This window comes from Coffea arabica, chromosome 7c (assembly GCF_036785885.1).
Source record: "Coffea arabica cultivar ET-39 chromosome 7c, Coffea Arabica ET-39 HiFi, whole genome shotgun sequence".
NCBI classification, from domain to species: Eukaryota; Viridiplantae; Streptophyta; class Magnoliopsida; order Gentianales; family Rubiaceae; genus Coffea; species Coffea arabica.
In genome coordinates, this window is record NC_092322.1 from 5,650,615 (window position 1) to 5,674,769 (window position 24,155).

Sequence of the window (24,155 nt, forward strand, 5' to 3'; positions counted from 1 at the left end):
AACGCCGGCCCCCACCCCACAGGCACCGTCCCTTTTTATCCCTGCCACTAGCAAATTTTCTTTTTGTTGGTGACGACACTGCCCCTGTAACTGTTGCTTAACGCCACGGCACCCGTCCTCACAATTTCTCTCGGCCTTACGTTTTTTTTTTTTTGGGTATTTACTAAAACTAATAAGTAATAACAACGCCCCTCCCATAGTCCCATTCATTCATTCCCCCAAGTCTCAGCAGCCCTTCTACCTCAGATTTTTTTCTCTCACCAATCCATTTTATTCTTTCATCCTACTAGCCGGTACTGGCCTTGCGTACAAATAATTATCTCCCAAAGTCCCAAATAACGGGCGAATAAAAGAACACAGTACTAAAATGGACTTGCCGAACCACCACGTTGTCGCTGCTACACCTCCTACCGAAGCAGCAGTAGCAACGACAACCGCCGGCGCAAGTCCCGATACAGATGTGCCTCTTCGCAGTCCGAGTCCATCTAAAGTCAGTGAAATACTCCATCTCATTCAATCCGACGACCTACAACAAAAAGTTGAAGCCGCCAGGGAGATCCGCCGGCTCGCCAAGACTTCCCAGAGGTACCGTCGTCATTTCTCTGACGCCGTTAAGCCCCTCGTGCAGATGCTCCTTTATGCTAACTCCGTTGAGGCCAACGAAGCCGCCCTTCTCGCCCTCCTCAACCTCGCCGTCAAAGACGAAACGTGAGCATCTCTGATAACTACGTCCAACTACCTTTTTGCGCTTATACTGCGACTAGTCTACTACTACTGCTACCATTCATCTTAGTTTGTATTGGGTGGCTGTAATTTTTAATAAGCTGAATTTGTTGGGGGGCTTTCTGAAATTTTTACCTTTTAAGGTTGTTTTACCGTCGCTTTCTTGCTTTTTTCCATGGGATTCAGTGATCTGCATAAAGTAAATATTGGTGTGGTACTACCTTTTTTCATCTTCTGTGCTTCTTTTTTGCTTTAATTTTTTTTCCCACTTGGTATTGGATTGGTTGCCCCAAAAAAGGTATGAAGCAGTAGTGATAAAGCTTAACTTGCCTTAGGTAATGATACTCAGCTTTCATGGTCCTCTTTTTTTTTTTTAACTGGATATTGTGATGTTTTTCTTGCTCTGAAAATTAATGTAAATTCCAAATTAGGGAAACTTAGCTACGATTAGTAGATGACAACTATGATAAATTGCCTCGAATTTGGAAAAGGAAAAAATTGAAAAATCGTTAAAGCATATTCAAGCAAGAAGCTTTCCTAAGGATGACTTGGATCTAATGCTTCAAATATCAGATTGGTTAGGTTTAAAGGTGAGATTGTTCTTTTTGTTCACATGTTACGCTTTCTTTTTTAAATGTTTCCTCCCTCTTTACTTTATTTCCTCTCTGATGATCTCCTTTTTGACCTTTTCTCTTTTTTCTCGTGGCCACTGCCTTGTTTGTGAAGCCTCTGCCTTGCCTTGATTCTGTGCCAGAAAGGGAAACTTTATTGTCTTCATCAGACTGCAATAATAGCGTATTAACTGAAATTTGTCGATAAACTGGGATTAGTGCTTCTAATAAAAATTGATTGCATCTTTTTAAGCTTGGCCTTTGAGAATTTTACCAATTCTATTCCAAAGCAATATGAACAATTTATTTATCTAAGTTTGTCAGTCAAAAGGGTACCTCTTTCTTCGATATTGGGAGGGACTAGTACAGTTTTTTTTTTTTTTTTAAGGATGTTAGCGTAGTGTCGATCGGTGAGCTACACTCTGCTTTTCCTAACTTGACCAGATTATAGTTGGCTTGCATATGCAAAAAGAGTTCATAGCTCTAGGAGCCTATTTTAATTACTAATCAACTGGCAGTCAACTTGATTGTAACGATGCGTCTAGCTGACGCCATTTCAGCTCTGGGTCTAACTCAATTTCAAGCAAAGTGGTTAATTTGCTTCCTTCGTGTATCTCAGAAAGATGTTGCTGCTGTGACCAGAGGAAGAACCTATACATGTTTGTGACATTGAGTGCATCTGGGAATGCAAAACTTCAACTTACTGAAGTTTTCCTATTCCTTCTACAGGGCTTTTGATGGGCTGCAATGCACAAAGGATATATCGTGCTTCACATTTGCAATTTGATTATTTGAACCTTGTTAGATTTGTAGGAATTTGATAATCAAGGAAATGCTGATCAGCGAATACGTCGTGTAGTCACCAGTTAATTAAATGACCTGACCTCGGTTTGCATCTGAATATACTCAGCAGTGCCTGTTGCTTATTTGCTGTCAGTTTAGCCATGTACTGAGGAGTGCCAATTTCAGGGCATACGTGCCTTGTTGGCTCCTTCTCTTTAACAGCATCTAATTGATTTATTTTATATTTCTTGGCAGGAATAAGATAAGTATAATTGATGCTGGTGCTCTTGGGCCCATCGTCGGTTTTCTCCAGTCGGACCATCCATTGCAGGAGCATGCAACTGCAGCCTTGCTAACATTATCTGCTTCATCCGTAAATAAGCCAATTATTAGTGCTGCTGGGACCATCCCTCTCCTCGTGGAAATCCTAAGAGATGGATGCATGCAAATGAAGGTTGATGCTGTTATGGCTCTTTATAATCTCTCGACTCATCCGGGCAATTTAAACCTAATTCTTCAAGCAGAACCAGTTCCTTGTATAGTTGATTTGATAAAATCTTCTAAGAAGTCTTCAAAAACAGCTGAAAAATGTACAGCTCTCGTGGAATCTTTTGTAGGCTTTGAAGAGGGCAGAATTGCATTGACATCTGAAGAAGGCGGAGTACTTGCAGTTGTAGAAGTGCTTGAAAGTGGTTCTCTTCAAAGCCGGGAACATGCTGTAGGAACACTTTTGACAATGTGTCAGAGTGATCGGAGCAAGTATAGGGAACCAATTCTACGGGAAGGCGTAATACCTGGTCTTCTTGAGCTTACCATTCAAGGATCACCGAAGTCCCAGTCAAAAGCGCAAATGCTTCTGCGGTTGCTAAGAGACTCTCCTTATCCAAGGTCCGAGCTTCAACCAGACACCCTAGAGAACATAGTTTCCAGCCTAATATCTCAGATAGACGGCGAGGATCAAGCAGGGAAGGCCAAGCAGATGCTAGCCGAGATGGTACAAGTTAGTATGGAGCAGAGTTTAAGACATTTACAGCAGAGGGCCCTGGTATACACTCCAGCTGATTTGCCAGTGGCTAGTTGTGCATCTGAGGTTTCATCTAAGTGAATTGTGATGGGTCAGCTTTTACTTTTTCTTATGATTACAGGTTTCCCATGTAAACTTTTGTGTGATAGTTAAAAATATCATAAAACCATGCCGGTCCTGGCCCATTCTGATGGGTTCCAAGAGACTGGTAAGTGTCAATAAGCTGGAAAGTTTTGAAAGGCTGGTACCGTAGGTATTGTGTGCTACCAGTTTTGTACCATACGACGTGTACTGAAAGCTTGTATGATATGTGAATGTTTTCTTTGCACCTATTCTTCAAGTGTTCCGGGGCTCCGAAAGTTGCATTTTCCAATTTTCCTGCTGCCAGTCTCATCAAGGTCCATGACAACTAGTAACATTCAATTATGGCTATAGGCAACTCTCGTGGTCGGCAGTCTCCGTACATGCTCTGCGTCAATAGTGCGGCAGTATACTTTCGTGGGCAGCCTAAGATACATCGCACCAATTAACAAATTCTGGTAGGCAAAAGAATATTAGGTGCAGCAACCTTCTTAGGCAGCAACTAAAGGCTATGCGGTGCGAGTAAAGTCTTTAGCATAGTAATCTTATCCAAAATATCAAAGGAGGTGAGTCACTAATATGAGATAGAGATTCATTTTTTTTAAGGATAAATTTTTTTTATTCTCCTATGATTTGATGTTTTATCACATAAATCCTCTATGATTTAAAAATTCATATATAACCTTCTCATGATTTAAGTTAAAATATCACCATTAGTTTTTCATTAAAACTAACAATCAATGGTAAAAAGTCAAAATGAAACTACTAATTGACAAATTCACCATTTCACTACTTTTTTTTTTCTTTTTTCCTTCTCTCTCTCTATCTCTCGGGAAGAGAATGAGGTGATTTTGAAAACTTATATTTAGCCTACAAAATCTAAATTTTCTCCAAGTACGAAAGTGATGGGTGGGAAATAAAAAAATAAATAAGAAACAAAAAGGATGGAGGGGAAATATAAAACAAATAAATAAGAAACAAAAATACCCAAATCTTTTTTGACTACAAATATCATTATAGGTTTTTAAACCAAATCTTTAATGGTATTTTCTATTTCTTATTTATCTACTTTTATTTTAATTTCTTCTATTTTATGTTTGGAGGAAAAAAAAGAAGTAATGAAAAGGTAAATTTGTTAATTTATTATTTTAACTTTGACTTTTTACTTTTGACTATTAGTTTTAATTGAAAAAACTATAACTGTGACACATTAGTCCAAATCATGAGGGGATTATATATAGATTTTTAAACCATAGACGAGTTATATGATAAAGCACTAATTTACACGAAGGTAAAAGATAATTTATCCCTTTTTTTTAATGAATAAATCTTATATATATTGACAGTGCATACACTATCATTGTTGGATCCATGACACATGTGTAAAAATTAAATTTCAAATTCAAATTTTACATAATTGTCATTCATTCAACGCTGACAGCGTATATACTGTCAGTGTAGGAAATATTAATCATTTTTAATTTAGAGAGATATGTGTTAGTTATGAAATTTATCCAGTTGTACATATTACCTTCACTAAAATTTTAGACGATTTTTTTTCCCTTTTTGCCTAAATCATCTCAATTTATATCCAAAATGGAAACTCCATCAATCAAAATCAAGCTGCCCAGTTCTTCAAAGAGCTTGTATTTGCAAGACTATAAACAGTCTCAAGTATGGCGACCAGTTTCGATAAACTTTAAGGGGAACTAATAATCTCAAAAATGGAAGGCGTTGTAAAGCAAAACACCAGGAATCTGAAAAGCGATGAGAACAATTTCAAAATCAATCAGCTCTAATTACCTAATTTCGTAAGTTTGCAGTCAGGTGATCGCCTCAACCATTTCATCTCTTATTAGGAGACGGATCAGTCGATTAGTTCACACAATTTGGACACACGTAGCTCAAGAAACTAGTTCATTTACTTAAGAGCCCAGTTTTGGAAACCTAACAATGTAGTTTCATCATTGACATATACGTGAAGAAGAAGGATGGCTTGGATTCGAATTCTCCCGCTTATGCTAGCAAAAAAAAGCATGTAATGTATGCTCCTACTGAGCAAAAGAGATGAGCATTATATTTTTGTGAAAATTGTTATCAGCGTATAATGACATTTATGTGTTAGAGCATGGGCTTTTTTCCTTACCTTGTTTTAATTTTCATTTTGAAAAAAAGGAAAATAGTGCCTCAATTTGTGGAGGATTTGGTCAAACTACAACTAATCTTATGTAAAACGGAATTGTTATTTGCAATCCCACTTTTTGTTAATCACACCCTTACTATCGTTTTAATTATATATAGTTTTGTATGTAATGAAACAAATAGTGAGAGTGCAAATAGCAAAAAATGGAGTGTAAATAGCACCTCTCTATTTAAAAATAGTAAGTAATATAAGCTGTATGGTACTCAGTTTTTAACGGATAATTATATGCAACTTATCTCCTAAAAACCTTATCCAACTGTACACCTCATCTTGAATAAGATTTTAAACGAAAACCTGTTGCCTAAACATCTATATTTATCCCGCAAAATTCTCAGTTGCATAATCCTTCAAAACTGCATGATTTCTTCCGGCCTTTACAACTTGTACTGATCGCGGATTGCAAGGTTATAAACAATACATACAATCCCACCACGTATGCCTGCCGGTATTGATAGGGTTGAAGAGGAGGAAATCTCAAGAATGGAAGAAGGCGTTGAAAGCAACAAGCGGGAATGTGATTATCACAAGGGCTTTTTCTCATCAAAAGATGTCATTATCATCCTGCAAAAGGTCAATTACATTTGTTAAAAATGTACCTTATTTTCCTGCGCGTGACATCGTAAAATCAATAATAATGTTCGCTTCCCCTGCTTCTCAGATTGTAGCAGAGGTGGTTGGGACCTACTTTGTAATATTTGCCGGGTGTGGCTCAGTTGTTGTGAATAAAATCTATGGCAATGTCACATTTCCAGGCGTTTGCGTGACATGGGGACTGATAGTGATGGTCATGGTTTACACCGTGGGTCATGTTTCTGGGGCTCATTTTAATCCTGCTGTCACGGTTGCATTTGCCATCTTTCGTGGGTTTCCCTGGAGAGAGGTTCGGCCATTCAATCTTCAAATTTGTGGGATATGATTTGATTGAAACCTACTTATAGCGTAACTCCGTCTAAACATTTTATTTATTTGATCGTGAATAATCCACAATGCTCAGGTGCCTCTGTACATTCTGGCTCAATTCATGGGCTCGACTCTGGCCAGTTGCACATTGGCTTTGATGTTTGATGTGGCTTCCGACGATTATTTTGGTACCGTACCAGCTGGGTCCGATGGACAGTCTCTTGCCATAGAAATTATCATCTCCTTCCTATTGATGTTCGTCATCTCCGGCGTCGCCACGGACAGTAGAGCGGTAATCCTCCCTACATGTATGCATACATATATATTCTCTGTGCGGCTGAGGTTCGTTTTGCATGAGATATTGATCTCATCTACTGACTCCGTGGCGGAGGACTTGGGGCGCATTCAGAACTTGTAAAAGAGTTGGAAAAGGAAAATTGCTACGTGTTTTTCGCGAACACATTTTTCAATCACCGTTTTACCTCACGTATATCAAATTGTTACAGTAATTTTTCTACAAAAAAAATACAATTCAAACGTGACCTCAGAATCCAAAATCTCATTCTAAAAAAATAAAGAAGGCAAGACTTAAGTATGGTTTTGAAAAGCATTTGAAAAAGTTCAATACTCTCAATGTGTCCATGCAAACTCCTGAGTGAATTTTCTTGAATTTTTGAAATGTGTAGATAGGAAACCTGGCAGGAATCACAGTGGGAATGACCATCATGCTAAACGTGTTCGTGGCAGGGTATGTAATCTGTACTATTTGGATTTGAACAGTATAAAAATCTTTCCATCTTGACGGAGAAAGCTGTTCAACCGAGTTTAACAGGAAAATAGTGATATATTTCGAGTGCAGGCCAGTTTCGGGTGCATCGATGAATCCAGCAAGGAGCTTTGGTCCAGCCATAGTTAAGCATGTTTATAAAGGCTTATGGGTTTATATAGTTGGACCAATTATCGGAACCATACTCGGAGCATTTGTCTATAACTTGATCAGGTACACTGATAAGCCGCTCGAAGAGCATTTGAAAGGCGGATCATTTCGCAACAGTCTTTCCAGAAGATATTTTGATAATTCTAGCTAGGGATGAAGGCTTGTTTGCCCTGGAGGCTTGGACATGTAAATATTTGAAAAGTATTTAGTGTCTGTTGCTTTATTTACTTCAGCTGTTTTGGTTATGATTTTCTTGTGAAACATTTGTTTATTGCTCAATTTGAAGTCTTTTACACGGTATCTTCCAATTCCTGCTTCTCAGTTGTCTCGCTTCTTTTAACTGTTTCATTTTGGTATAAATAAAATGTTAGAGGACATCTAATTTGTGTCTTCTTCATTTTTCTATAGGCAGATATTTCTATTGCATTCGTTAGTATCGTTGGAGCCTCATGGAATCGACCTCACATTTGGATTGTTATTTTCCGCATATCACAGAACTTTTCTGCAAAAAAACTTCAATCCAAACAAGGCTTCGAGTCATTTTTTGTCTTCTTCATCTTTGTCGTCTCTTAGTTTGGATTGTTATTTTCTACGTATCACAGAATTTTTCTGCAAAAAAACTTGTCATTTCTCGAGTCATATTTTGTCTTCTTTACCTTTGTCGTCTCTTAGCCGCGAGCATGGGTGACGCGACGGACAGAAAGAGGACATGAGCATTGGGGCTTTAAACGATGAAAGGCCTAAAAACATGCAATCCTATTTCAAGAATGACTACTAAGATTGTCTTTAAAATTAGGTAAATGGACCGGGTCTTTGGGATTATTTAGTTTGTTACATTCAAATATGACTAGATGCCGAGTTGAGTCGACGGGACATTGGTCAAATGGTTAAGGTTGAAATCTCAAATATTAGGGATTCAAATTTCCAGTTTTTTGGAAAATAAAAAGGACAATACATACATTAACAAGTGCCCATATGCAATTGTTAAAAAACTCCTTTATACTTTTAGGTCAAAGAAAGATGCATTATACTTGTATAATTAAAGGAAAATATTATAGTAAACATAAATTTCAATGAGCGACCAAAACATTAAATGGAAGATGGAAGGAAAATCTCAATAAAGGAACAAATTGTAATAGCAAGAAATTTGTTGGTGACTTGTAATACACCTCATCTAAATGTGAGAAATTGAGTCATGAAAACATGCTATGTACTTATGCATGATTCTGAACAATGTTCAGTTAGGGAGGACAATGAACATGGTTACACACTTCATATACGTTCACAATTTGAGTGACTTATCATCGCCAGCAGGATCAAGCAAGGTGATCCAATATGTAGATTGTGTGGAGAGGAAAATGGGACAATAGAACATGCATTGCTTAACTGCGGCTATGTCAAAGAAGTGTGGAGGATAGCCCCAATCCAATGGGAAGGAATTATGAACCAGCAGGGATGCTTCAGAAGATGGTGGACCACAGTTGCAGAAGCAAAATCAAGAAGAAAGGGCAATGAACACCTTTCCTTAACTGCCAATATTCTTTGGCAAATCTGGAAAAGCAGAAATGAGAAAGAATTCAATGCAAAACAACCCCTCAATGAGAACAATACAGAAAGCTCAGGAGGAATGGCTGGAATTCAAGGAAGCCACAGTAAAGGCATCAAGAATGAGCACAGAAGAAACCAGAACTCAGGAAACATTGCCACAGCAACATGAAGAGAATGAAGGCACATTGAGACTGAAGCTTGCTACAAAAAAGATGAAAAACAACCCTCAAATAGGAATAGGGGTCACAGTGTCTTTGGACAACCAAGAACCTGTAGGAGGCTGGGCAATGCACGAAAGAAGCATAGGAAACCAGGTCATTGATGAAATAGCAGCTGTCAAACTTCTAATGAGCAAAGCTGCATTGCAGAATTGGAGTAAAATTGAGGTCCAGATGGAAAAGAAACAAGCTCTCATCTCATTCTGCACAGCAAAACTCAGGACATGCGCTTGGCTACCTTGTTTGAGGATATCCATAGTTTGAAGTCTTTGTTTCGCATGCGCTCCTTTTGTTTAGTTAGTAAAGATTATAATCATATTAGTAATAGGATTGTGCTTATGCGTTAGGCATCATTCAAGATGAGAAACTTTGGTTTTCTCGATGATATAGTGCACTGGTTGTATAGTGCTATTTCGAGTCTTTGTTTGAAACTATAAAGTTTAGTTAATCTATAAAACCACTTATCATTTCAGAAGAAAAAATTTATGGTCTACAATAATTCGATTTCATTTCTAACCCCCCCCCTTCCAAAAAAAAAGAGTATAAATTGATGGCTCTTTATGATTCCAATCCAAACGCTGATGTCATGGTGATAGAGGCGTCGAGCTTAAGAATTAAGACCCAGCTGCAGAAATAACTTATAAGAACTTTTTACATCTTTAATTTTTTGGCTTCACCAATCATCGCAGCGGCGAATAGTTAGCCACCAGAGAAAGCTTTAAGTGTAGGTCAAGTGATCCGATCATTTAACTTATATTTTATTCAGAATATCTTAAAAATTTCAACCGCAGGTGTAAAGACATCTATTTGATTTGATTCGAGCATGATTTAGTCCCCTTTGAGATTTTCATGGACAACTTTTCATCCACCCCTTCCCTTTCCCTTTAATTTAGAATAGGAGCAAACGTAGGATATAATTTATCCTGAAAATAGACAAGAATCACCATAGCATCCTTGCCTCCTTATCGCTGTGGAAATTGGTCACATATTTTGATCAATGGGTTGACCAATGGGAGATAAAGGAAATACCCAGGAAAGAAAAAATGCAAAATTAACAAAATCTTGTCCAGGGACTTTTCAGTCATTCGACGTGCCTACCTCTATAAAATCCCCCATAAAAGGACAGTAATCAATCAATCAAACCGATGAGTTATTTAGTTCTCTCCCCAGTCATTACTGAATAATCCTGTCGTCACTCAAGTCAGCTCCGATCAGCCAACTCTCGCTTCAGCCTCCCCTCTCCCCGCCGGTGATAGGCTGATTATTCTTTCTTCATTCGCTGGACTCCATTATTGGTTGGAATACGCACTTATTGGGTGATAACTTATGCGTGTAATTTATTGTACCAGGATAATTTGGTTGAATTAGTAGTAAGAATTAATTTGTCCAGAGCTGTATGCAGCGTTGAGAGAAGTTAGGGTTTTTATTCTTGAGGAATAATGGGGGATTCAATGGAGAGATTGGGATCGGAGGAAGCGGCAAGTTTGATGAAGGAGGAGCTGTGTATGGAGATCGATCCGCCGTTTAAAGAGAACCTCGCCACTGCAGAGGACTGGCGTAAGGCGCTAAATAAGGCGCTAAATAAGGTGGTTCCGGCCGTAGTCGTGCTTCGTACTAATGCTTGTCGAGCATTTGATACTGAGTCCGCTGGCGCCAGCTATGCAACCGGCTTCATTGTTGATAAACGCCGCGGCATTATACTCACCAATCGACATGTTGTTAAACCAGGTAATGCTAAGCTTTCTTTCGGCAGCCTGAAGTTATTTATTTATTTATTCAGTGAACTTAATAAAGTTAAACAAATTTAGAAGAACTGTGTTATTGTTTGTAGGGCCTGTGGTAGCAGAAGCAATGTTTGTGAATCGTGAAGAGATACCTGTTCATCCCATATACAGGGACCCGGTGAGTTGTTAATGACTTGTGCCAGCCTTTTATTGTTCAACGGCTGCTTTGGGATATCGCTAAATGCTATAGTTCATCCTATCTGCTATATTTGCTTGCCTGTGCCTTATTTAGTTATGGTTGCATCGTCTTTATCAGCTTTATTGTATACTATTTTGATATGTGCTTGATGCAAAGTATTTTTGAAAGTTCATTTATTATAAAATCTCATCTCACGGCTGCTATGAGTGCCTGAAATTTATTGACTTACATCCCTTAATGGCTTGTATTGACATTGATCCATCATCTTTAGGTACATGACTTTGGCTTCTTTCAATATGACCCTGGGGCAATTCAATTTCTGAGCTATGAGGAGATCCCTCTTGCACCAGAAGCTGCTTGTGTTGGACTGGAGATAAGGGTTGTTGGGAATGATAGTGGAGAAAAGGTTGGTTAATGAGTTTTGTACTCCGCTCTTTCTATGTACTGATTGGATTTATAGTACTCCAAGACTGACAAAATTGGACCTGAAAATAGATTTTAATATTTGTTTGCTTATTTATTTTCCTAGCCAAGTTTCCATAAGTTTTCTAAGTGTATGCCATTTCTAGAATAGGAGGATGAGTATGAATCTAGTCCAGCTTAAGTATCAAAGTAACATGTAAGTGGCACTATTTAATCATGTCACTCTGACGAGTAAAACTGATGTACGAATTACTTCTCCACCAATGTTTAATCTTATGCTTATGAGGACTATCATTGCATCACGCTATAATATTAAGCATGAAAATTTGGCAACATAGATTCTTTTCCTTGTGATTTTGAAGAGCTAGGTTGCCATGAACACTTTGTCTTTTTAGGGTACTCAACAACACTCAAGCATGTCTTGAAGAAGGAACACTGATTGTCCTCATCTATGTTATATTTAAGTCAGAAAAAGTTTGATTTCCCATGTCTGCATCATTTTGCAGCTGGTCAAGGGAAATTAAAAGAAAAACAAAAAGACACGGTCCTTCTTTTTCAGAGATGGTGTATTAAAGCATCAATAAATAGTATTCACTCCCTGCTAATTCTCTGCAAATGCATCTTCCTGCTACTATTGGTAGATGAACTGCTAGTTTGCCATGTTGATTAACAAGACCTGTGATTTAGAAACATCAAGGCTGATGGCTTAGATATTAGTGCATTAGCAATTTCAGTTGATTTTTCATGTAAACCGTCAATTGTGGAACTCAACACAAACTTGCTATTATGGTTTCCTATCATATTGACTGTCTTTCTGCTATCTGTTCATGTAATATGAAAAAATCGTTTCTGGCTTGAAAAATCCATGTCTATCCTATTTCTCTTTCTATTACCCCTTCCTTTTGCTTACAGGTGTATAACTGAGTGCGTTCTATTTCCTCCCCCCCCCCCCCCCCCCCCCCCCGGCCCCGCCCTGCGGGTGAACTGCAGGTGTCCATTTTAGCTGGTACTCTTGCTCGCTTGGATAGAGATGCGCCTCATTACAAGAAGTATGCGTTCATTTTACTTGTGTTTTCTCTTCAAACATCTAAAATAACATCAGTAAGCTAGTATCTCCTGTTATGTGTTCCCTGTTTTGATGACTGAATTTGAATGGTTAAGGTCTGCCTTTAAAGTAGGATAATTTCTGAGACACTTTTTTTTTCCTTATTTGGATGATTATTTGAGCTTCTGAACTGGTATAGCATGTTTTTCTGTTATAACACTTTTTTTGGTTGCAATCCTTTTTAAGATGCTCTTTCTTTCACTTTGTGGAACCTTCTGTTACACGTCCAAAACTTTTCCTCAGCTGAGTCTTGTTTTCCCATGTCAAACACTCTTCCTCTTTTATAGTAAAAAATAAACTTGAGACTTACATTATAATTCGGGACTTATGTGGTTTATACTAGGGCGTTTTCTGTTGTAGCATTTTTTCTATTGTTGCACTTCCTAGTCAAGGTAGTGACCTCTAGTGTGGTTGAACGAAAATGCTTCTTTTGTATGCCTTATATATTATTTAATCAAATCACAGGAGTATATGCATTCTTCTTTACAGATTGAAATATGGGGAATAGCTTTGTTACTCGCAAAAATGTTTCAGAATAGTGATTGATCTCTGTCTTTAGATATCTCCAGTGCTATTGCTAGGTTGGAAGTCACGAGCTTAGCTATCCCTATCTATTACAGTTTTTAATCTATTATTATTATAAATTTTTGGGGGGTTTTCCTTTAGCTAACAAGAAAGAAGAATGTTTTTATTGTTGTCAAATTCTCATTTTTTATTCTCTCAGTTGCTGATTAAATTTGTATCTGGTGTATATATCCTTATTTGGTGTAATTCTTATTTTCTTTCTTGACGTGAACTGGTTTGATTTAGGGTGGCTGTCTATAGTACCATAAAGCTAATGTTTTGCTTGATTATCTTTTACTAATGATTGCTGTTATTTTGTTGCAGAGATGGCTACAATGACTTCAACACATTCTACATGCAAGTAAGTATAGTCATATTGAATGCAAGCAGTCATGCACGAGGAATTATCTGTTCTTAATCTAATTGCATTGGATGCTAAAGATGCTTTCACTTTGAAAGGGGCCTTGTCAATGCTTGTCGATTTTGAAATTGCTCTAATACTTGGAGAGATGCAGAAGCATCATATGCTAGAAAGTCTGGTGATCAAATTTAGATTTTCTGCTGTAATCTTGTCATACTTTTCAACAAATGCTAATGGTGCTAATTAGTAAGAGCATAAAGGGAGCCAGTTCTATTAAAGAGGTAAGCTTCAGAAAAGATGCAAAATTCATGAATCTTAACTTTGGAATGCATTGAATATCTGATATCAAACAAAGATAGATGAAGCAATGGAACTATGCGGAGAAACATTTATCATCAATGTTCCATCAAAGATGTAGGATATTTGCCAACTTGGGAACTTAAAATGTTGTAATTGAGATGATGTCAGTGATAAACCTAAATTGTTGTAGCAAAATGTGAACTTTGTATATTGTACGTAAGTTGTGGTTTCAAACCACTAGGCTGAAAGTCTATATGGAAACCATGCCCAGTACATATGATAAAAATTGTTGCCACTTTTCAATATGCTGTCCCGCATTTATATCATGGTTTAGCATATGAGTGAAAGAGCTTGTTCAAAAAAATAATCTTGTTTCTTCATTAGGTAAGTTTTTGGAAAGGTTTCCATGTAAAACTTGTCTGTGATTGACTTTATAATGTCATTTAATGATTGACTTTTTTGGTTTGTGCTCAATGAAGTGTATGAAATTTGGTTAATGTCTTGGAATCTTTTTGCCTGAACCCTCTCTCTCTCTCTTTCTCTAACCTTTGGTTTTGTAAACTTGTCAAATGATGGTGTTATATTTTGTGCTTTCTGCTCTTTACCATAGGCTGCTTCAGGGACCAAAGGCGGTTCAAGTGGTTCGCCCGTGATTGATTGGCAAGGCAGAGCAGTTGCCTTAAATGCAGGGAGCAAGTCATCAAGTGCTTCGGCATTTTTCTTTCCGTTAGAACGAGTGAGTACATTCAAAGTCATTCTACTTCTTGGATTGTTTGTTGATGGCTTGTAATCCTAGGTCTAGGGCATCCTCTGTTTTTCTTCCTTAAAGGAGAAACAAATATTCCTCAATTTTGTGTTAGGGACAAACAGAATGTTAGTCCTGAGGTTAATCGACTGGGATACATTTGTACATGTCATGAAATCATCTTAGATCACTCTTGCTCATAAAATCATGTAGCCTCTTTCATCCTTTTGCCTTGTCTCAAAGTCGATGCATATGCATCAAACCTTTTGATGGAATAGTGTGTAGGAATGGTTCACCTCATGAAATACTCTTGGTCTTCATGGACAGGTGGTAAGGGCATTGAAATTTTTACAAAAAGGAAGAGATTCATTTTCAGAAAAATGGGAAGCAGTTTCAATTCCTCGTGGTACGCTTCAGGTTTGTTGGTTCTTTTTCTTTAGGCCTTTGATCCCACTAATTTCATGGACAAAAACAAGTATACTTTCACACGTGCTGGATCATGAAACGGCTTTGTTTTTCCTAAATCTGTTTATTGCATTAGGATTGACGTAAAAACATTTCTGTGGACTTTTCATATTTGAGCATAACTAGCATCTGCATAAATAAAGAAATTTAATATTCTTTTGAAGACTATATTATCTTCAAGGTATATGTTTATTCAGAGATTGTATATCTTTCTCCAAGAAGAGAGATTGTATAACTAGGATAACTAGCATAATAAAGTCAACATTTCTGCTGACTTTTCCTATTTGAGCATAACTAGCATCTGCTTAAATAAAGAAATTTAATATTCTTTTGAAGACTATATTATCTTCAAGGTATATGTTTATTCAGAGATTGTATATCTTTTTCCAAGAAGAGAGGTAATTCAAGTTTAAGTCTTCATGTTCCAATTCTTATATGGCCAATTCTTTTGCCGGAAACTTGTGTGACTGACGCAGGCATATTTTTTCGTGATTAAGTAAGATGACGGTTGGAACATTCCTTCAAGGAACTCTTGAGATATATTTAGTTGATGGATAAATTTGTTATTGGTCTCATGGAAAGGTACTTGTGTACGGGAGAGATTAAAAAGGATGTTACGTTGCTTTTTACTAATCACTAAGAGTAAAGTAAGCCAGAAAATTGAAATGGCTTTTCTATCCGCTTGTTTTTATGGTTATGGATATATTGCATCTTCACATGCTAAATGGCAACTACAAATTGTGGCCAGTAGGATGAACTTTTGTTTGTTTTAAGATAGATGTCTCCTTTCCACTGGGTCATGCTAAAAGTAATGCCCTGTACTCTGAATGAAATTCTTTGACGATAACATTCCACTTCCTTTTGCTTAAGATTCTATAGAAAAGATAGTTGGCTAACATTTTCTGCTTTGTCTACACTTATACTGGCTAATATTAACAAACCAGACCACTGTTTTCTACTTCTCTACTTGAAGCTTGGTCTCTTCTTTCAAACTTTGTAACATTTATAATTAGAATAATGGTTTAGTGTTGCACCTATTATCAGGTTGAGCTAGTGGTGCTATGAGTATGTTGAACTCTGAGTGTGGTGATTTTCTGTCTCATTGTCTCTCTTCCTATCTGGGAATGTTATGCTGTCTACTTTCTGGGAATGATGTGGGTTAAACTGCTATACTTCTAGGTCACATTTTCACATAAAGGATTTGATGAGACACGTCGACTTGGTCTTCAAAGTGAAACAGAACAGGTATATTTGGAGTGCATTATTGAGTTTTTGCAAACAACTGAACGCAGATCTAGATTAAGCAATGCTTAACTGTTCCTTTTACTGGATTAGCTGGTGCGCAGTGCATCTCCTCCGGGGGAAACTGGAATGCTAGTCGTGGATTCTGTTGTAAGTATATATCTCTCTTCCTTTGGCATTTTAAGATCCTGTGGATCTCTTTGTATATCTACCTTTGAGCATCCCCTGTCTGTTGCAGGTACCAGGCGGTCCAGGTCATAATTTTTTGGAGCCAGGTGATGTACTTGTTCGTATGAATGGGGAGGTACGTGTTCCTCTGATCTCGTGGTTGTTGATGCACTATCTTTAAGTGCTTTGAATCCAGCTGGGCTTGTTAGTCTTTGGTGCTCTAGATTATGTTTCTAGGAAAGCTTAAGATTTATCTCCTAGAAGTGATTAATAGCTTTTTTGGTTTTTGCTCTTGATCAAATTCATAGAGAATACGGCTAAAGTTGCAAGATATTTGTTATTGTCTGTATTAGCTTAGGATGATTCTTGCTCGAGCCTTGTGGAAGTAATGAGCTTTGGGAGCTAAAATTGGATATCTCGATACCTGAGTATCTGTAATGGTTGTGTAACCTTGATTGAAAACTTGGACGCATTTTATGGATCTTGGACTTTAGATCTAAAAGCAGTGGCTTAGTGCCTTTTTTGATGAGTGAAGCCTAAGTTGATCATCTATTGAATTATTTGTTGACATTGGAAACATATTGTAGGTAATTACCCAGTTCCTGAAGATGGAGACTTTATTTGACGACAGTGTCAACGAGAAAGTTGAACTTCAAATTGAAAGGGGCGGCAAATCAGTCGTCGTGAACTTGGTGGTAAGTTTTATATTGTTGTCTAATTTCATGGTTTAGATTTTCCTGTCATGATCTCTATATTTTTAGATTGTCGCAGAAACAAATCTTCAGTTGGTGCTACGTTCACAAATTTGTTCTTGGCTTTACATTTCAATGATCCTGAGAAGTTTAACCTTGATGAAGTTTCTCTGTTGCCTTTGCTTTTGTGCATCTACAATGAGCATGGCAGTGAAAATATTTCATCTTGAATGGTTGGAAGTATTTAGTTCAAACAGATCTAGTTAAATTCGTCAATGTGATGGATTCCAATTTTTTTTTTTTTTGGGTTCTTGGGTTTTATGTTTCGTGCATGGCAGAATAATAATAGGATTAAGTTATTGATTATTACAGTCTTAATATGATTCTGTATTGGCTCTTCTAGGCACTTCTAAAGTGGCTTGCTTGATCCTTTATCTTGTATCTCTCATTGTTATATTAATATCTCAGGTTCAAGATCTTCACTCCATAACCCCAGATTACTTCTTGGAAGTCAGTGGTGCTGTGATACACCCTCTTTCTTATCAACAGGTTTCCTAGATGACCTCTTACAATGCACTCTTAGTCATTAATTATCCTGACAGAAATGTGCTCGGTCTAATTATTTTCATGTATGATGCATGAATACGCAGACATGCTATTCGCAAATTGTAAGATTTGTTATTGGAGTAAATTTGATACCTGCTGTCAACTTTTTGCTTGCTCAACAAGCTTGTATGAGAAGAGTTTGAGCATCCTGATCACAATTACTCATGACATCTGAAATTAATCTTCTGAACTGTTCTTTAAATACTGGATGTGTGAAACCTGAAATTTCCATGTATTTTCCAAATTGTTTAATGGTTTTATTAGTTTCATAATTTATACACAATCGAACTTTTGTATGCGAATGATATCAGAATTTATATGCAAAAGCAAAAAACTTGAGATGTATCAGGCTCCTTTGTAATTCAAAATCCACAAAAGTGACCAATTTATTTCAACCATGTAGTCACCCTGTCTACTTTTTCTGGTTGCTAGGACTTGGTATTCTTCAATACTGTGAATTCATGCCATACAATTTCTTTTTCTTTATGCAGGCTAGAAATTTTCGTTTTCACTGTGGCATTGTCTATGTTGCAGAACCAGGGTATGCAATTTTATTTTTTTGCATATATGGAGCTTGATAACCTGAATTTAAGCAGCTAATATGTAGTCTGTCTAATATTAACAAATCTGGATTTTAGCAGCTAATACGGAATCTGTCTGATAGTCCTTATGGAGAGTCTAGACATGTCACTTGTGACAATTGAGACAGTAATTTCTCATGGCAAAGAATTACTTTTGCTGTTTTTAATTGCAGATACATGCTCTTCAGAGCTGGAGTTCCAAGACATGCTATCATTAAGAAGTTTGCAGGTGAAGATATATCAAGGCTTGAGGACTTCATTACTATTCTTTCAAAGTTGTCTAGGGGTGCACGAGTGCCACTGGAATATATAACCTATGGGGATCGTCATCGTAGAAAGGTGATAATGGTGGTTTTTGAAGTCTCTTTGGTAGTTAAAATGTTTTAGTGTAACTAATTCTAGGCATATTAAATTTCTCTGGAAAAATAGTTATTCTACAAATCCCGCTATTGCATGGCAAACTGCTTGGCATAGGCATGTCTTCAAACTATATTAAAATGCATTCCTTTTTCGTGTAAGATGTGCATAATTGACGGAATTCCTCTCTCTATTCCATGAAAACAGTTCAATGCTTGTGTGCTCCCATCAACCATGTGTAGCTGTCTCTTATCTACTTGATCAGTAACTTAATTACACTTCTTTGTCTGCAGTCTGTCCTTGTCACAATTGACCGCCATGAGTGGTATGCCCCACCTCAGCTATACAAGCGTGATGACAGCTCAGGTCTATGGATAGCAAAGTCAGCTTTGCATTCTGACGCTCCAATTTCATCATCTGTCTCCAATCGTGTGCAAGAAATAGAAGACCATACATTATCTCCAAGCACAGGCGAAATTTGTCCAATGGAGCAGATACATCAGTCTGTAGGACTGGAATCAACTGATGGCATTACCAGCATGGAAACTAGTTATGAACAGGTTGCCGAGGAAAGACATTCTCAGGATGAATCTGATGCTGGGACAAAGAAAAGGAGAGTGGAGGAGGAAAGATCTGCTGATGGAAATGTAATAGTGGATTATTCTTTACATGAGCCTAGTGAGGAAAGGTTGGAGGACTCTGGAAATGTTGATAATGCAGTTTCAAGAGGTTATCGAGGTTCCACTGCTGTAGCAGCTAATGCTTCAGTTGCTGAACGTGTGATAGAGCCCACACTTGTAATGTTTGAGGTAACTTGTCAAAGAATAATATGTGAAAAAAGTGCACAGGTTCTTTAATGATCTTCTGAATAGCTCATGTGGTACACCTGAGTGGTAGCAGCAAATCATAGAGGGAGAAGTTGTCACAAAGGAAGGATGTCTATACTTTTCCAAAAAAAGTGTATCACTTAGAGAAAACCATCCCTTGAGATTCTATAAAGCTCAGTTATGCTAGTAACTGCCGCTGCCTGTATGTGTTTTGGTATTGTATGCAGTTAACAATGGTATGTTGTTAATTTGCTACAAAATGGGAGTCTCCATAACGTTCATGTCTTCCTAATCGTTTAAGTACTGCAATTCCTCTCGTGTACGTGTGTATTGGCTGGGTTTGGTAACACAAATCTCTGTGTTTAGTCATTTCAAAAAGTTAAATGGATCTCCTTTCTTTTAGAATTGGATCATGGTGTGAAGGTAACATTGTAACCGTGGGCTAATGTAGGATCCCAGGATATTCTTCTAGGCATTGTGGTTGACTTCTGCTTTTCATTTGATGCAGTTCTTACAATTGCTTGCTGACACTTTTTCTTTTATTGATCTTGCCCCAGTAATAGAAATGTAGTTGAGTTATTGTAGATTTGTAACACTTTACGAGGGAGTTTCAAAATTGGTTTTTTTTTTTTTTTTTAAGTTTTCCTTCTTCAAACCATTATTTTTGGTTATAAAATAACAGGTTCATGTGCCATCCGCCTGTATGATAGATGGAGTCCACTCACAACATTTCTTTGGAACTGGTGTTATTATATATCATTCAGAAACGATGGGATTAGTTGCAGTTGACAAAAATACAGTTGCAGTATCTGTTTCTGATGTGATGCTGTCTTTTGCTGCTTTTCCAATGGAAATACCTGGAGAGGTATATCTCTAATTGGCAGGAAACAGAACAATGATAGACGTATTCTTATTTAACTGCTTAATGCCCTTTATAGGTGGTTTTTCTCCATCCTGTCCATAATTTTGCTCTTGTTGCGTACGACCCTTCTGCATTGGGAGCTGTTGGTATCTCAATGGTTCGTGCTGCTGAGCTCCATCCAGGTAAACTTTTTCTTTCAGTCCTACTGTGATTATGTCTGTCTTTATCTCTCCACATCCTCCAGGATATGCTGTTATATTTCAAAGATACTTTGATTCTAGGAAGACAAGAACATTTAAGCTTCAGATAAAATTCCTGCCTTGTTGTTCTATTCATAGAAGGGGAAATTGGGGATTCTTACATCATTGCTGGGATTTGTTAAGAGTGGTTTAAACAAGGGGAATGTCCCTATATGTACACAAGCAGGAGTTTGGTGATGATTTTGAAGGAGAAACGACATTCCCAACAACGGAAACATTAATCCTTCGTCACCCACAATAAGTTTAAAGAGCTCAAAACCAAGCTTAACTTGTAAATCTTGGATTTGGTGAATCATGTTTTTGGCGGATGTCCTAATTGATTTTTGTATGCCGCTCGGCATCAAAGCAAATATTTAAAATATTTGGAGAATATGACTTGGTAAGTAAAATTGTCATGTCTTTGGAGAACCTGTTTTTTTTTGCATGCAAATTGTATTGGATGGTCAAGACCTGAAAATGAATAACTTTTCTTAATTATAAATTGACTGCAGAACCTGCGCTTCGCCGTGGAGATCCTGTCTATCTCGTGGGTTTGAGTAGAAGCCTACAGGCAACTTCAAGAAAATCCTTTGTCACCAATCCATGTGCTGCTTTAAATATTGGCTCAGCTGATTGTCCACGTTACAGAGCAACCAATATGGAAGTCATTGAACTTGATACTGGTACATGCAATAAGCATTGTATATAGTGCTTTGAGCAACAAAGAGATTTTGATGTGCATTTGTTGCAGTTCTCTTTAGCCTTCATAAGGAGCTGCTGTGGCATAATATTTTTGACGTTATTACAGATTTTGGGAGTACATTTTCTGGTGTACTGACTGATGAGCTTGGGAGAGTGCAGGCTGTATGGGGAAGCTTTTCAACTCAGGTTCATACTCTTCAGTTATTCCCTGCTAAGTCTTTGTAATACATATTCTTATCCTTCTTATGTTAATATTTCTAGCTCAAATATGGATGCAATTCATCTGAAGATCATCAATTTGTCCGGGGCCTTCCCATATATACTATCAGTCAGGTCCTTGATAAGATAATATCTGGTGGTGATGGTCCTCGCCTTTTGATAAATGGTGTGAAGAGACCAATGCCACTTGTAAGGATATTGGAAGTTGAACTGTACCCTACTTTACTTTCTAAAGCTCGGAGTTTTGGATTGAGTGATGCTTGGATCCAGGTATGCTGTTCATCTGAGAGGTTTTCCTTGTTTCATGTTATGATCTTTGTTTAGACTTGTGTTGAATTCTGGAACTTTGACTTTAGGCTCTTGTGAAAAAAGATCCTATTAGACGTCAAGTATTGAGGGTTAAAGGGTGCCTAGCTGGGTCAAGGGCTGAAAGTCTATTAGAACAAGGTGACATGGTTTTGGCAATCAATAAAGTACCTGTTACATGCTTTCATGACATTGAAGATGCTTGCCAAGCGCTAGACCAGTGTGATAATAGTGATGGGAGACTTAGCATGACTATATTCCGTCAGGTGGGTGACAGGAGCTAACTTAAGCTCTCTTATGCTTTTGTGGACAAGTTTTCATGATAATCTTCCTTTCCCAATATTTAGGCTACAGAACGATCTATAAATTAACTGAGAGAGTGTTGTAATGTCTTGCAGGGCCATGAGCTTGAACTACTTGTGGGAACAGACGTGAGAGATGGGAATGGAACCGCTCGTGTGATAAACTGGTGTGGATGTATAGTCCAAGATCCCCACCCTGCGGTGCGTGCTCTTGGATTTCTTCCTGAAGAAGGCCATGGTGTTTATGTGGCCAGGTGAGGGCTTTAGGGATTAGTTTGAAAGGACTAGGATTAATTGCTGGCTCCGTCATGATGGGATTTTCTTCATCATTCTTAGAACATTACTCGATGACAAAGTTGGATGTGCTTTTGATGGACATTATTGTAGAGAACACACTCTGTAGTTCACAACACAAAGGCACTTTTGTTTGTTTGGAACTTAGGCTGCACTCGTTGGTGGCTAAATCATGAGTGACGTGAATGGGTGTTGTCTAAGCAAATTGTATTTGCTGCTTTCAATAGAGTTTGGTTACCGACCCTTGGCCAAATCTTGTTTAACAACCTTTGTTTGTCAAAGATTGGGACAGCATGTCATGTTGCTTTTTCTTTTTTGAGAATCACCACCACCGAGTAGCAGTGGGGGTTTAGGCATGAAGCACTACCAAATTCTTGTAAATTATGAAGATCGACTTGCAGAAGTAGGGATTGCCATTTATTTTTTTCCAGTTACATTCTAACGTGGAAGGTTACAACGTGTTGACAAAATTTTCAGGTGGTGTCATGGGAGTCCAGTACATCGATATGGTCTGTATGCTCTCCAATGGATTGTCGAGGTTAACGGGAAACGAACTCCTGATTTGGATGCTTTTGTTGACGCAACGAAGGTACGTCTATCTTATATTTCCAACTGTCATGTAAGATTTTAGCTGGATTTTACTGTGGTCATCCAATTATTATTACCTTTTGAATCTTTTCTACCTTTGGTTCCTAAAGTACTGGTTGTAGCCAATCTAATAAACCCAATTGAACAGGAGTTGGAACATGGCGAGTTTGTCCGTGTCAGAACAGTACACTTAAATGGGAAGCCTCGAGTACTTACCCTGAAGCAGGATTTACATTACTGGCCTACATGGGAGCTGAGATTTGACCCTGAAAATGCAATTTGGCGAAGAAAGACGATCAAATCTTTAGATTGCTGCACTACTTGCGTTAACGGTGGACAAATAGGATAACCTTCCAACCAGTGATATGTTGAATAACTCGGTGGTTTACTAGCCATAGAAAGGCAGCTATTATAAAATTACGCTCCTCTTATAGAAAGTTAGCTATTATACACAGCAGGATTATAATATTACGCTCCTCTTTGCTTCTTGCAACCGATAGTTAGCTATTGAGAACCTCGGGCGCCAATATGTGTGTGGTTTACACTTTGTTACAGCTATTTTTGACTATGTTAAGTTTAGTGAAAAACTATTTTCATTTTTTCCGTGCAAGCCCTTTAATCTTCTCCCCTTGTGTATAGCGGGTGTCTTAAACTTTAGGCATCGAGGACAGCGACACGGTTTATCCAGGTTCTGGATTTCGGCCTTGTGAATTTTTTGAATGGCTGGACTTTTTGACCTTCGGTTGGTCATTTCTTATACTATGTTAATTTTAGCTTTACAATGGCGAGCCTTTGTATCATTCCGTCCTAAACTTAGGAGTTCTCGGTTAAAAGATAAAAGATAGTAGAAGCTGCATCATTTGTCTTGGAAGGAAACCTATCAGTCGAAAGAAGCCTCCTTCCCAAAGGAAAAGAACAACTAAAGCGAAATTTTTATTTTAAAAAAAAGAAAAAGCAAAAATATCTGTCCATAAGGAAAACAAAATGCCAACCCTTGACATCTTTTATTCGTCATTTTAGTGGTTGGTTCAAGTTCTCTCATGAAATAAATAGGAGTGGATTGCCACTAAGTCCATATTATTGAATTGCGTTTGACAATAGGTATCTTGGAAGGAAAATATCTAGTCACAGTGTTATGAGTGACTAACTAGTATTTATAGGAGTACAAATCTAATCAACTATTTACAAGAATACCCTTACTAATATTATGTACAAGAATACTAATATTCTCATAACACTCCCCCTCAAGTTGAAGC

General features: G+C 37.7%; 3 protein-coding genes across 3 annotated transcripts; all 3 read left to right on the top strand.

Moving 5' to 3' along the window:
* Positions 1-223: 223 nt before the first annotated feature.
* Positions 224-3,473, top strand: LOC113700196 (U-box domain-containing protein 45). The gene is made up of 2 exons (XM_027220711.2): positions 224-708; positions 2,373-3,473. The coding sequence occupies exons 1-2, from the start codon at positions 368-370 to the stop codon at positions 3,220-3,222; spliced, it is 1,191 nt and encodes a 396-aa protein (XP_027076512.1). The 5' UTR covers positions 224-367; the 3' UTR covers positions 3,223-3,473.
* Positions 3,474-5,695: 2,222 nt separating this feature from the next.
* On the top strand, positions 5,696-7,562 carry LOC113698354 (probable aquaporin NIP-type). Its single transcript, XM_027218142.2, has 5 exons — positions 5,696-5,995; positions 6,084-6,305; positions 6,420-6,617; positions 7,012-7,073; positions 7,185-7,562. The coding sequence occupies exons 1-5, from the start codon at positions 5,861-5,863 to the stop codon at positions 7,411-7,413; spliced, it is 846 nt and encodes a 281-aa protein (XP_027073943.1). The 5' UTR covers positions 5,696-5,860; the 3' UTR covers positions 7,414-7,562.
* Positions 7,563-10,159: 2,597 nt separating this feature from the next.
* Positions 10,160-23,495, top strand: LOC113698220 (protease Do-like 7). The gene is made up of 24 exons (XM_027217952.2): positions 10,160-10,756; positions 10,860-10,930; positions 11,223-11,357; positions 12,365-12,423; positions 13,368-13,404; positions 14,315-14,440; positions 14,777-14,866; positions 16,094-16,159; positions 16,250-16,306; positions 16,395-16,460; positions 16,912-17,019; positions 17,485-17,565; positions 18,114-18,163; positions 18,377-18,542; positions 18,854-19,369; positions 20,070-20,252; positions 20,326-20,431; positions 21,001-21,171; positions 21,297-21,376; positions 21,452-21,679; positions 21,766-21,981; positions 22,114-22,271; positions 22,789-22,900; positions 23,048-23,495. The coding sequence occupies exons 1-24, from the start codon at positions 10,468-10,470 to the stop codon at positions 23,246-23,248; spliced, it is 3,372 nt and encodes a 1,123-aa protein (XP_027073753.1). The 5' UTR covers positions 10,160-10,467; the 3' UTR covers positions 23,249-23,495.
* The last annotated feature ends 660 nt before the right edge of the window (positions 23,496-24,155 follow it).